The following is a 15456-nucleotide window of genomic DNA, read 5'->3' as shown; positions in this document are numbered from 1 at the left end:
CTTGGAGTCGCACAACACTATCATCACCGATAGTCGCTCTTTGGCATCACCTCATAGTACTGTCTCTCTAAGAACTAGTAAGTTCTAATCATCTTGCTGAGGTACCTTAATCCGCTTGAATAAAGAAGACTGAGCCACAACACACGTAAGAACTTGACTAGCCTATGAAATATCTGACATCACAAGTCGGTTAGCTAAGTACTAAATGTCCAATGCCAATGGACTCTCCTCTACTGGAATGAATGCCAAACTACCCATAGTCTTATCCTTTCTTCTCAAGGCATGTGCGACCATATTCGCCTTCCTCAAATGATAAAGAATGGTGATATCATAGTCCCTGAGTAACTGAAGCCACCTGCACTTCCTCAGATTAAGATCCTTCTTCTTAAACAGATGCTGCAAGCTGCGATGATCATTGTAAACCCCACATGGCACTCTATAAAGATAATGCCTCCAAATCTTGAGAGCATGAAATATCGCAGCCAATTCTAAATCATGTACAGGGTAATTTTTCTCGTGGAGCTTCAATTGTTGAGAAGTATATGCAATAACTCACCATCCTATATAAATACACAACCCAACCCAACACATGAAGCATCAATATACACCATGTACATCCCCGAATCGGAAGGCAGAACTAACACTAGTACTGTAGTCAATGTCATCTGTAGCCATCGAAAGCCTCCTCGCAATCATCAGACCACCTGAACTGAACACCCTCCTGAGTCAATCTAGTAAAATGAACCATAATAAATGAGAAACCCTCCACAAACCGATGATAACACCCTGCTAGCCCCAAGAAACACCTGATCTCGGTTGTTGTGGCAGGACGAGGCCAACTCTGAACTTCATCGTTCTTCTGAAAATCCACCTTAATACCCTCACCTGATACGATATGCCCCCAAAAGCCACAAAATCTAACCAGAACTTGCTCTTAGAGAACTTAGCGTATAACTTCTGTTCCCTCAAAGTCTAAAGCACTATCCTCATATACTGATCATGCTCCTCTATGCTACACGAGTAGATCAATATGTCATCAATGAAGATAATGACAAATGAGTCAAGATATGGACAAAACACCTAATTCACCAAATCCATCAATGTTGCGGAGCATCAGTCAAGCTAAAGGACATCACTCGAAACTCGTGGTGCCTATATCTAGTACAAAAGGCCTTTTTCGGAACATCCAAAATAGGAATCATCAACGGATGATACTCAAATTTCAAGTCATTCTTCAGGAACAACCTAACACCCTAAAGCTAACCAAATAAGTCATTAATGTGCAACAACGTATATTTATAATTGATGGTGTCCTTATTTAGCTAGCAGTAATCAATGCACATCCGCATACTCCCATTCTTCTTCTTCATATATAAAATGACGGGATGCACTACTAAATGAATATACGCACCATCTCTGCCTCTGTGGGAAGTAATATAGCTACATGGCATGACAACTCAGTGAATCTCGCCTCATAGTCAGTCACAGACATTTGACCGTGCTGGAGCCGCTCGAACTAACCACGTAACTTCTCTCTCTGTGAAGTTGGAATAAACTTCTCCAAGAAGATGTGCGTGAATTGATCCCAAGTCAAGTGAGGTGAACCTGCTTTTCTACTCTGAAGATAAGACTGGCTCCTCTCTAGCTGAAAAGTGGTGAAGTTTACCCCATTAGACTCCACTAGTCCCAAATTATGCAGCCTCTCCCTACAACAGTCAATAAAATCTTGTGGGTCCTCTGATGGCTCACCGCCAAAGTAGGGAGGATGAAGCCTAGTAAATCTATCCAGCCGCTTCTGCTCCTCAACGGTCGTGGATGGTCTGGTCTCTACTCTATCCACTGTAATCAGCTGAACTCTGCTCGCATGTAGTATTCCTGGAGGCAGTATCCCATAGGGTTCTGTGATCCCCTTCCCGCCTAAGATGTGGCTGAGTCTGCTGGAAATAATTTGGCCTAAGTCATAGAGTCCATGAACCGCAACATATATCCCATGACTTTCTAGAATCTTGGTGCCATCATGAACTATGTCGGAGCCTACTCGGCTGAATGTATCTCATCTTGCCCTTCAATAATAGGATCCGCCACCGGATTCACTAGTGGTGCGATTCCCTCGTCCCCAACAGGAGCTCTGGCCCTCCTTCGGCCTTTGCCTATACCTCTGGCAATGGGGGAGCAACCCCTTTGTTGTCAGATGATGCCATCACGCGCATTCTCACCATATGTGAGGGAATAAGAAAAATATTTAGACTTAGAAAAACATCGACAGCATGATAGTAAATGAAGAACGCAAAGTTTCCTAATACACTATTACCTCTCAAAGATAAGTACAGATTTCTCCGCACCGATCCACAATACTCTACTACGTCTGCCCATGACTCATGAAACCTATGTGAACCTAGTCCTCTAATACCAAGCTGTCACGACAAAATTCCCACTATAGGGTGTGATGGCGCCCAATACTGCGGTTAGGAAAGCCAATGATAAATCATCACCACAAACAATCGCTTATAACACTTTTTAAAATCAAGAATTTAAATAATAAAGCACAGGTAGATTTAGGAACCATGATAAAATACTTCCATTCTTACCAAGTAACGAAATATGAACAAAACATAAGGTGGAATGATATAGATAGCAAATACAACCATAATCATTTGCTAAAAATTTCTAAAATCCGGTGTCATAAGTGCACGAGAAACTAATAGAATATAGAAAGCCACTACAACTACTGTCTGGAATGAAAGTAGATAGAATATAATAAATATAGGGGGATAAGACTCCGGGTGCTACGGGTCGAAGCATAGAAAGCAGCTCACCTCTAAGTCTCGAGCTGATACACTCACGCGCCTAAGTGACCACCCGATGTACCTATCTTCGAACCTTGCTTTTGAAATCCAATACTTGGTTCCAACACTTCACTAACACCTCAAATCGATGCCGAGCAACTCGAAACTAGCCTAAGGAACATGCAAACAAATCAAAATATACTCAATAACTCAAAATTTAACTATTAAAATCAATTCTCAACCACTCCCGGAAAGTCAACAAAAGTTAAACCCGGGCCCACACGCCCCGATTCAAGATTTTTTCAAATATAAATATTACACATAGCATTACGAACTCAAACATAAAATTTATTTTCAATATCATGCCTAAATTCGTGGTCAAATCCCATTTTTACCCATTCTAGGTTTTCCAAACAAAACCCCACAATTTCTACTAATTTTCATGTTAAAATTAACATATAATCCATGTATTTTGCTCACAATAAGTAGATATAGCTTATCAACAAATACTTGATAAAAATATCCCTTCAAAAAGCTCCCAAATCGCCCAAGCCAAGAGAAGTGTAGGATGAAATGAGCTAAGTCCGGAAGTTAAATCTTATATTTTGCCCAGGCATCCATCATTGTGATGGCTGAAGATGCATTGCAATCGCGAAGGCCAACAACTGCCCCTTCGTAAACCTACCTATTTGTGTTCTCAAGCTCCCAGCTGCATTCACAAAGGCCACTGGCCCTAACCCTCCGTGTTTGCGGTCTCCCCTACTGCGTTTGTGAAGGACAAGCTTGCCTGCTCCTTCCCTTCCTCTTCCTTCTTCGCATTCGCAAATAAGAGCCAGGTCCTCCATTGCGTTTGCAGGGTCATTCTCGCATTCATGAAGAGAAACAACTGCCCCTCTAGAATTTCTTCATCGCGATCACGAAGCACAGCAGCACCAGCAAAAATCTGCCAACTTTGAACACGCTCCAAGTTGTCCAAAATTTCCCGCGCCACCCGGGACCCCGTCCAAACATACCAACAAGTCAAAACACATAACTCGAACCTACTCGAGGTCGAGAAACATATAAAATAATGTTACAACCATGAATTGCAACCCAACCCTAATTAATCAATCTTCCAAGCTTCTATCTTCTATCAACTAACTCCCACCGTGGTGAATCATACTAAGACAACTCGGAATGGAACCAAATTTCATGCATAAATCTAATAAGATAATACAACCATATCCGCAAGATTGGAATACCAAATGGGATCATATATCACCAATGTCCTCTCCAAGTCAAACTTAGCGAACTACAAAACCTTCAAAATGCCAATTTCCAACAATAAGCGCCAAATCACTCTCGGATCACATGAAACTCGAATCGAATATACATTCAAGTCTAAAATCACAATACAAACCTATTGGAACCTTCAAATTGTGATTCCGAGGTTGTTTACTCAAAGTGCTAACTTAAGTCAAACTTGGCAACCTTAGGTGACTACTATGGAACTAAGTGTTCCGAATTCAACATAAACCCTTCCAAAACTAAACGAACCATTGCTGCAAGTCATAAAATAAGAAAAACATATATGAGAAGTATTCAATAGGGGAACATGGTTCAAAAACGCAGAACAACTAGTCGAGTTGTTAGAAGTCTCCTATTCAGTTCTCTTTTTATTATTGATCATACTCGATATGTCACTTGTTTGACGCACGGATTATGTCATCTGAGGTTCTATATGTAATTGATGTGGCCTGTCAACCAAGCGACTTGTACTGGGTGAGACGAGGTTATTAGGGCCTTGAAGTAATGTAATCGGATTTGAATAAAGTATTGTTTGTTTACTACCATTAATCAGTTTAGATTTAGGAAATGGTTCTTGTTGGTGAGAGAATTCCATGACATATTGATTTGATTGTTGATTATGAGTTTCTACAAATTTTCATCTTCATCAACGGTGTTGCGAAGGATTGTCTCATAGGTTTTACTTTATGTGAGGTGTATTACGGGTATCAGGTTTGGTAATGAGCAGTTATTGTGGTCGTAAGATATTTCTATGGGCATATGAGTGATGGGGTACGTTGGGTGATTACATATGGGGAGCATACTTATATCTTGATGTAGCTTGTGGGGATTGATGCAGTGTGTATATACAAGAATCAGATCTTACGTGGAATTCCGGATGTTGGAATGTAGTTCCAAGGCTTTTGGGCTAAGTTTGAAGAGAGAATTTGTAGTTGGATTTTGTTAATAGACTTTTATGGTTTGAGGTTACGGAAAATCACCCATGGATATATTTGTGATGAGTTATACGGTGATTTGGCAGCTTTGGAATGCCTCTTCGCATGTTTGAGGGCGAACATATGTTTAAGTGGGGGAAAATGTAACGACCCAAATGGTCATTTTGAGCTTTAACATTCCATTTCGTGGTTTGAGACATTGAGTGGATTCATATGATCCATTATGACCAGCGTGTATGGTTGGGTTTGATTTTTGAGATGTTCGGAGTTGATTTGGAAGAATGCTTTTCAGTTTGGAAGCTTATATTTGAAGAGTTGACTAAGGTTTGACTTTTGAGTAAACCACCTCAGAATTGGGATTTGATGGTTTCAATAGGATCATATGGGTATTTCTTACTTGCGTATGTTTGGATTCTAATCCGCATGTTCAAAGAAGGTTTTGGCTCTAATTGTCGAATTGGCAATTTGAAGAATTAGAGAGTTTATAGGTTTGACCTATAGTTTACTTCGGCGTTATCGGACTCCTATTATGGTTTTGAGATCTTGGATATATTTATTAGGTTTATTGGAACTTGTGTGCAAAGTTTGGTTGTGATACGGAATGTCTAAGTGTGGTTTAAACGTGTTCGGCAAAGTTAGAATGTTTGAAACTTAAGAGAAAGAATGTGATCATCGATTCTTGGTTTTGATTTTAATTGCGGTATTTCGAGCCCTTGGATAAGTTTGGTTAACATATTTGTACTTATTGGTACAATTGGACGGGGTCCCAGGGGCTTCGGGTGTGATTCAGGGAGATTTCGGACTATTTTGGGTGAGTTGTGCATAGTTGAGTTGTGCTGGTTCTAGTTCTTTACATTGAGATGAGGGAGTCACAAATGCGACCATGGAATTTTCAAGGTTGTTGTCGCTTTTGCGACTTGGTCGAGCTAGTAGGACCTCGCATTTGTGAACTTATGTGTCGCATTTGTTATTATGGGATACTAAGCATGTGTTCACATTTGCGAATATGTAGTATCGCTTTTGCGACTGACAATTGTGGGCATTCGCATTTGAGATATTTTTTGCCACAATTCCGACATGCTTTGGCCTGATCATTCTTTGCATTTGCAAGCCGGAGGTCGCATTTGCAGTGTTCGCATTTGCGGTGTTTGCATTTGCGAGCCTTTGGTTGCAAATGCGACTTTTGCACCTGGATTTAAGTGGTAATTTTTTGATATTGAGCTCATTCTCTCATATTTTGATCCGTAGACTTTGAGAGGAGGAGATTTTGAAGAGAAACTTTACTACTACATTAGAGGTAAGTAATTTTCACTTGGATTCTGCTATATATCTTAATTATCCATGGATTTCTACACCTAATGCTTGGATTTTTAAAGTGAACATTTGGGATTTTCCCTACAATTTAAGAGAGTGTAATTTGAGAATTTTGAAGGTTATTTGGACCCTATATTTGAATCTAATCACATATTTTGACTCGTGGGGTTATGAGTAGTCTGGATCTACCACTTGACTCGGGTTTTTGCCATGTGGGCCCAAGTTGACTTTTGGAAATTTGATTAATGATTGAAGCTTTATTATTTTGAATTGATTCATATGGCTTTGTTTGACATTATTGAGTTGTATTTAATAGGATACACGTTTTGTTATTGACTAATGTTTGTCGGGTGGACGTAAGTCTCCTATCTATCCTTCTATGAAGGAATTCTTCCCATAAGTGACCAATTTTCCACTTGTTGCTTATTTTTGGAGCCACGTATATGCGGGGTGACAAGAGTACATGTGTATCTAGGTTATGACCAAATCCGATAAATGTTTGGCTTATGATTATGCCCTATTTGGACTATGTGAACTCCTTATTCATGTTTCCTTTTCTCTATGACTATGTAGTGAATTGAAATTGTGGCTTGGAACCATGCTTAAGGCTATGACTTATTAAATTGGGCATAAATGATTATTTTACATATTGAGCTTCTTTGTTGAGCCGTACTTGTTTTATTGATTCATGATTCAATGGTTAAATGGCTTATCTCACTCATGATAAATATTAAGATGAGACTTTTGAACGATGAAATTGCTTATTGAATTGTTGGGTTAAATTGAATTACATGATTAGCCATAGCCATATTTTAGCCTTATGTACTTTTATCCGCATTTCTATTACTATGACTTGGTGCCTTTTTTATTATGTTTCCTCATATATATATATATCTATTAGTTTGAGAGTTTAATACTGTAAAAAATAAGAATTTTGGCACCGCGAATATTATGAGCGGATATTGGTTACTGATGATGTTGTGTGGATCGGGTCGCATGCCGCCATGGGTTTTGTGTGTGGGTCAGGTGGCATGTAACCATGTGCATGTGTCTGGAGCGTGTGGCATGCTGCCTCATATACATATGTGGATATGGTGGCACGCCACCACATGAATATATGTGGATTAGGTTGCACGTGGCAACGTTATTATATGTGGATCGGGTGGCACACCGCCGACACTTGGATTGGTACCATCCCTCCATAATCAGGTGATTACCCATACTGCGTTGGGCCCTATGAGTGCAGGTATTTGATATGTACTTAGTGAGGGAGTTATGTCATACACCAATACATTATTGAGTGTGCGTTTGTGAGGATTTAGGGGTATTGTATCAGGCACTGTGAGCTATGAGCATTATTGAGGGGTACTTGTACCAGGCACCGTGAGAGTTTTGAGAGCATGATTGAGGGGTACCTGTACCAGGCACCATGAGCATGCTGAGATTGTGCATACTTGATAATTAAAGTGTGATATTGTTTATATAGGCATGTGTATTTTACATGCAGGCATAACGTTGTATTTTCCTCATGCTAATTGGTATTGATGTCTTTACCTAATGTTTAGAACTTGAAATTGCAGTTTACCTTGATAAATCTCTGTCTAAGTAACTTCTATGGAAAGGTGGATGCCTTGACTAATATTCCTAAAAAGTTTGTCTAAATTGCAGTTACTATGATTCATTGATAGATATGATTGATGATATCATGATTCATTTCATGCTCTATTCATGCTTCGTATGCTTATTAAGTTGTTAGTAGGTGTCGGAGTTAACCCATCACCATTACTTCTTCGAGGTTAGACTTGATACTTACTGGGTATCGTGTGTTGTACTCATACTACACTTCTGTACAAGTTTTTACAAGTTCTAAGACTGGTATTCGCGGTACCCTTGAGCTGAGTAGGAGTGTTATTGGAGACTTCGTGGTGAGTTGCTTGAATAACTCGATTTGCAGCAAATGGAGTCCCATTTCTCTACTTATCTATTTTGGTCTATATATTTATTTTTCGGACAAATGTATTTGTTCAATTGTTTCTATAAGCTCATATTAGATGCTCGTAACATAGTGGCATCGGGTTTTCGGTGTTGTTGACGGTTGTGGTCAACTTTAGACCTTATCATTGATTATGTAATTAAAATGTTGAATTGAGATTTATTCACATTGTCATTTATATCATGAAACAGCTAAATGATTTGATAATTGGATACTGTTATTGCTATTGAGTGTTGGCTTGCCTAGTGAGTGAGTTAGGTGCCATCACGGCCTTTGGTGAGATTTTGGGTCATGACACTAATTTCCTCAAATCAAGGTTAACCAAGAAACTTACCTCTATCCGTAACAAATCAACTCTGTAATACATCTAAGCGTTAAGCACAAGCCTCCAAAACAACTCGAATCTAGCCAACCAATACTCATATAAGTAAAAACAAGCTTACGGAGCTCTCCGATTATTAAAAGATTCAATATTAAGCTATTTAGAAAAGTCAACAAAATGTCAACTCGACCCACATACTCAAAATACAAAATCAATATCAAATCCCGATTAAACGCTTTTTCCCGAGTTCAAATATGTGATTAGGTTCAAAATCTGACCTTAAATTGAGGTATAAGTCTTTAAAATTAATATCTATAAATCTATGAAAAATCATTAAAATTAATGAAAACTAGGTTAAAATTACTAGCCTTAGAAGTTGGGGCGAAAATCCTCTAAAAACCGCCTCCTTACGAAGTCTAGGTCTCAAAACATGAGTAAAATTAGCTAATATTGAAACCCCTCCTATATCCAGTTGTATATGTCGCAAATGTGAACACACCCTCGCAAATGCGACATTCGCCAAAGCAATAGCTTGGTCCGCACGTGAACCAACGTTGATGCAAAAATTACAAATGCGAAAAGGCTCTCTCAAATTCGTCCATCGCATTTGTGGCAAATGCCTCACAAATGCGATCCACCCTCCTTTGCTGAGCTCCTCGCAAGTGCGAATCGTCATTTGCATATGTAGCATCGCATTTTCGTACAAAGCATAGCAAATGTGATAATATTGAGCTCTCTCCTTTTTTCGCAAAAGTTAGGCAACCGTCGCAAATGCGAGGCGACTATCACAAATGTGACCTCTTATTTGTGAAGCCATCATCACAAGTACGATAACAACAATACCAGCAATAGAAAAACTCATAAACAATCCCTAAAACTAATCTGAAACTCAGTCGAGCCCCCTTGGGCCCCAATCCTAGCATCATTATGGGTTTATATATCTAGCACAAACTCGTTAAAAATCTCAAAACACCCAACATAACATCAGGACTAAGAATGAAGCATCAAAACTCAAGGATTTCAGAAATTCATAAGTTCAAATTTCAAACTTTCAACTATATACGCTGAAATGGCCTCGGGTCATCTGGGACCCAAATCAAACGTACGTACAGGTCAAAAATTATCATACGAACCTACTAGAATCGTCAAAACACTGATCCGAGAACATGTACGAAGAATGTTGACCATGGTCAATGCCAAAAACATTAAGACTCAAGAATCAAGATTTCTTTACCAAAACACATCTAGACTTTCTGGAAGTTGAAACAAACCATGCACACAAGTCATAAAACATCAGATAAAGCTATTCAATGTCTCAAATCACAAAACGGGAAGCTAAAATTCAAAATGATCTATCGAGTAATTACATTCTACACCTCCAAAAGAAATATTTATCCTCAAATAGACATCGAAATGTTCCTAAACTGGAAAAGAGATGTGGATATCTACTCCTCATATCGGACTCGAACTCCCATGTATCCTCCTCTGTCGGCTTCCCTCTCCAAAGCATTTTCACCGAAGGAATTTCATTATATCTCAACTTTCGAACCTGCCGATCTACAATATCTACTGACTCTTCTTCATAAATTAAATTTTCATTAAGCTGAACTATTCTGATACTGCGACTTGTCTTTATGATACTTCTGAAGCATCGAAATATAAAATACCGAATGTACTCCTACTAGGACGGGAGGCAATAGACGCCTATAAGAAACCTTCCCAACTCTCTCTAACACCTTAAATGGGCCAATGAACATTGGTCTCAACTTTCCATTCCTCCCAAATCTTATCACGCCTTTCATAGACGAAACGTTCAAAAATACCTTCTTGATCTCCATAAAAGCCATGTCACATACCTTCTTGTCCGCATAACTATTCTGCCTATTCTATGATGTCCGAAGAGGATCCTAAATTAACTTCTCCTTCTCCAAGGCATCACATACAAATCCATACCCAATATCCTAGCCTCACCAAGCTCAAACCAACCAATGAGATAATTACACCGCCTACCATATAAAGCCTTTACCGCGCCATCTAAACGCTAGACTAATAGCTGTTGTTGTAAGAATACTTCACCAATGGTAGAAACTGATCATAATGGCCTCCAAAATCAACAACACATGCTCTCAACATATCATCAAGGATCTGAATAGTCCGCTCGGACTCACCATTCGTCTGCGGGTGGAATGCAGTCCTAAGCTCCACTTATATACCCAACACTTGCTGAACAACTATCCAAAAGTGCAATGTGAACTAAGTACCATTATCCGAAATGATAGAAATGGAACACCATGCAACTGAACAATCTCTGTAAAGTATATCTGAGCTAACTTCTCCAAAGTGTAATAAGTCATCACCATAATGAAATGTGCAGACCTAGTCGGCTAATCAACAATGACCCAGATAATATAAAATTTCTTCAAAGTCCATGGAAACCCTAACACAAAGTCTATTGTAATGCGCTCCTATTTCAAATCTGGTATAACCAACCTTTGCGTCAAACCACCTAGTTTCTAATGTTCATACTTCACATGCTTGAAATTCAAATACAGTGAAACACGTCTAACAATGTCTTTCTTCATCTTCCGCCACCATTAATAGTACTTCAAGTCACGATACATCTTCGTGACATCTGGATGAATAGAATACCTTGAATTATGAGCCTCATCAAGAATCAACTCCTTCAAGTCGTCAACATTAGGGAAAACAATTGGACCTTGTAGTCGCATAACACCTTAATATCCAATAACCATCTTCCCTCCCTGCAGCCTATCCTTAAGAACCAATAAATTTGGATCATCATATTGGTGAGCCTTAATGCGCTCCAATAAGGATGATTGCGCCACAACAAATACAAGAGCTTTGCTCGGCTCGAAAATATCCAATCTCACAAACTTGTTAGTCAAAGCCTGAACATTCATAGCCAAAGGTCTCTCCTTAGCTGTAATAAATGCCAAACTACCCATATTCTTTGCCTTTCTACTCAAGATATCAACTACTATATTTGCCTTACACAAGTGATACAATATAATGACATTATAATCCCTAAGCAACTCAAGCCACCTCCGTAGTGCCTCAAATTCAATCCTTCTATTTAAACAAGTGTTGAAAACTATGGTGATCAGTAAAAACCTCACATGACACTCCATAAAGGTAATGCATTCAAATCTTAAGTGCATTTACAATAGTTGCCAACTCCAAATCATGAACTGGATAATTCTTCTAATAAGTCTTCAGATGCTGAGACACGTAAGCAATCACCCTGCCATCCTACATCAACATTGTTCCTAAGCCAATGTGTGAACCATCACAAAACATCGTGTTGGGCCATGAACTAGTAGGCAACACCAACACTGGGGTTGTAGTCAAAGCAATGTTAAGCTTCCAATAGCTCTCCTCAAACTCATCAAACTATCTAAAAGGAGCACCTTTATGAGTCAACTTTGTCAATGGAGTCGCAATAGATGAAAATCCCTCAACAAAGCGACGATTGTAGCCTACCAGACCTGTGGGTCTAGGTCAATTCTGAACTGCCTCATTCTTCTTAGAATCAACCATGATACCAACACTAGACACCACATGACCCAAGAATGCAACTTAGTCCAACCATAACTCACACTTCAAAAACTTGGCATAGAGCTGACAATCCTTCAAAATCTGAATTACAATCTGCAAGTGCTGCTCATGATCCTCCCTACTATGAAGGGTGTTATGAGATTCAGGAAGAAGGGCAAGTTAAGACCTCGGTATATTGGGTCATTTGAGATACTTCAGAGGATTGGAGAGGTGGCTTACAAGCTTGCCTTGCCACCTAGTTTGTCGAGTTTGCATCTAGTATTTCATGTTTCAATGCTCTAGAGGTATGTCGGCGATCCGTCTCATATTTTGGATTTCAGCACGGTTCAGTTGGATGGTGATTTGACTTATGGTGTGGATCCAGTGGCCAATTTGGATAGACAAGCTCGAAGGTTGAGGTCAAAGGACATAGCTTCAGTGAAAGTGCAATGGAGAGGTCAGCCAGTTAAGAAGGCTAATTGGGAGACCAAGTGGGAGATGCGGAGCAGATATCCATGCCTATTTGAGACTCCAGGTATGTTTCTAGACCCGTTCGAGGACGAACGTTTGTTTAAGAGGGGGGAGGATGTAACGACCCGGCCGGTCATTTTGAGAGCTTTAGCCCCATTTCCCCATTTACTGCTCATTTTGTACTTTACAGTTGTTATATTACTTGTCAGGGTAATTGGTTCGGGTCCAGATAGGTTTTGGAATGAATTGAGACACTTAGTATCAAGGTTGGAAGCTTTAGTTGAAAAGGTTGACCGAATGTTGACTTATGTGTAAATGACTCCAGATTGGAGTTTTGATGGTTCTATTAGCTTCGTTGGGTGATTTTAGACTTCAGAGCGTGTCAGGATTATGATTTGGAGGTCCGTAGTTGAATTAGCCTTGAAATGGCGAAGTTGGAAATTTATAGGTTTGAGCGAGAGTGGACTTTGTGGTTACTGGGATTGGATTGGAATTCTAGGAGTTGGAGTAGGTCCGTGGCATCATTTGTGACTTGTGTACAAAATTTGATGTCAATCGGACGTGATTTGATAGGTTTCGGCATCGTTTGTAGAAGTTGGAATTTCCTTAATTTCAATAGGCTTGAATTAGGGTGCGATTCGGGTTTTTGATGTTGTTTGATGTGATTTGAGGGCACGACCGAGTTCATATAGTGTTATAGGATTTGTTGGTACAATTTGTTGAGGTCCCGGGGGCCTCGGGTGGAGTTCAGATGGTTAATGGATCGAATTTGGAGTTTGGATGATTACTGAAGCTAGGAGTCTGCTGGTGTAATCGCACCTGTGGAACTTTGGTCGCATGTGTGAGATGGGCGGTGCAGAAGTGGAGTTTAGTCTACGGGGTGTGGGGCACGGATGCGGAAGGATTTTCACAGGTGCGGACTCGCACCTGTGCATGGGGGATCGCAGAAGCTGAGAGAAGCTTGAGTCACTGGTCCACAGAAGCGAATAGGCTTGTGCAGGTGCGCACCCATAGAAGCGGGACTTGTGACCGCATAAGTTGTTGGTCGGCCCTTAAGTGGCCTCCGCAGATGCGGATGATTGACCGCAAAAGTGGTACCGCAGAAGCAGATGTTTGGACCACAGAAGCGGGATAGCTGGGCAATGTTTAAATCCGAGGGGTTTCGTGATTTCTCTCAATTTGGACTTTGCAAAATCGATCTAAGGCGATTTTTTAGAGGATTTACGAGGGGTTTCTTTAGGTAAGTCACTTGTGGTTAAATTTATTTAGTAATTATGTTTCCCCATTAAATTTCCCACCTAGATTGTGTGGTTTTGAGGTGTAATTTGGGGGTTTGACGCTAGGGATTTGGAGAGTTTAAGTTGGGGATTTGGGTATCGATTTAGTGTTGGATTTTGGTAAATTTGGTATGGTTGGACTCGTGGTTGAATGGGCTTCCGGGTATTGTGACATTTATTGTATTCCGATACGTGGGCTCGGGGGCCGACTTTGGAGTCGACTTATTGATTTTTGATTAATAACCTAGTATTTTCTTATGGAATTAATTCCTTTAGCCCGTGTTGATTGTATCGAATTGTTTGTGGCTAGATTTGAGGCATTTGGAGGCCGATCCTTGAGGCAAGGGTGTGTCTGAGTAGAGATTTGCACGATTTGAGGTAAGTAACACTTCTAAGCTTGGTTCTGAGGGTGTGAAACCCCAAATTTTGTATTATGTGATTGGTGTCGAGGTGACGTATGTGCTAAGTGACGGGCATGTAGGCGTGCACTGTAAGAATTGTGACTTGGTCGATTCCATGGAACTAAATAGTTGTCAAATCTTATCGTTACCCGTATTTTCATCATGTGCTAGATCTATTGAGCTGCCAATCATGTTAGAAACCCTGCTTAGGCTATATGATGGTACTATTGGGGCCCATAGTGGTCGTTCTTTACTATAGAACTAATTGCTTAATCTATGAATTTGTACTCAATCACAGTTATAACATATTATGTCTCAGTCTCTATTGTCTTTACATGTTATATCATATCATCATTGTGGGCTGATTATCATGATTTTGGTGAGCTCGAGAGACTGGAGAGGTTATTGACTGAGTGGGGCTGAGGGCCTATTGTGAGTGATATTTGTGGGATCAGGATGCACGCCGCAACAAGCTTTATTGATTGAAGCCGGGATTTGGCCTATTATAGCTCTTGGGCTGGATCGGCCCCTCCAGAGTCTACACACCCACAGTGGGCGCAATGCTAGCAGTTATGACATTTGGGTTGGATCTTCCCTGTTTTATTTGCACGTGGGCTGGATCTGCCCTATTATGTGTTAAGTTTTGTTATGACATCGGAAAGCATGTATAAGTTCTTGTTGAAAGCATGTCTAAATTCTTGTACCTTTACTTGTAGAATATAAATATCTGAGACATCATTGTTATATTTTTTGTTACTTTCCATATTGTTATATGTTGAAAGTGGATCGTAATAATTGGACTTGTCACTACTTTCAGTCCAAAGGTTAGATTTTTTACTTATTGAGTTGGTTGTACTCACGCTACACCCTACACCTCGTGTGCAGATACACGTGCTTCCGGTTTCACCAGTTGTTGATTTGCAGAGGCCAGACCTTCGGATATCATCGAGGTAGCTGCTTGGCGTTCGCAGACCTTGACTCTTCTCCCTTATCTTTCAGTTTATTTACTCAATTTTACTTCTAGACAGTGTACTAGACTTTGTTATTTCGTAGATGCTCATGTACTCAGTGACACCCCGATTTTGGGAAAAATTTATGCATTGAGTTATGATTTC

At 40.0% G+C, this 15456-nt stretch overlaps 1 protein-coding gene across 1 annotated transcript; it reads right to left on the bottom strand.

Annotated features, from left to right (window-relative positions):
* Window positions 1-201: 201 nt before the first annotated feature.
* On the bottom strand, window positions 202-3631 carry LOC138909645 (uncharacterized). The gene is made up of 4 exons (XM_070200854.1): window positions 3472-3631; window positions 807-885; window positions 643-721; window positions 202-522 (listed from the first exon to the last, which is right to left on the bottom strand). Exons 1-4 carry the CDS (start codon window positions 3629-3631, stop codon window positions 202-204), a joined length of 639 nt encoding a protein of 212 aa, XP_070056955.1.
* Between the last annotated feature and the right edge of the window lie 11825 nt (window positions 3632-15456).

The sequence above is a fragment of the Nicotiana tomentosiformis genome, chromosome 4 (genome assembly GCF_000390325.3).
Source record: "Nicotiana tomentosiformis chromosome 4, ASM39032v3, whole genome shotgun sequence".
NCBI lineage: Eukaryota > Viridiplantae > Streptophyta > Magnoliopsida > Solanales > Solanaceae > Nicotiana > Nicotiana tomentosiformis.
This window is presented reverse-complemented; position numbering and strand designations above follow the sequence as displayed.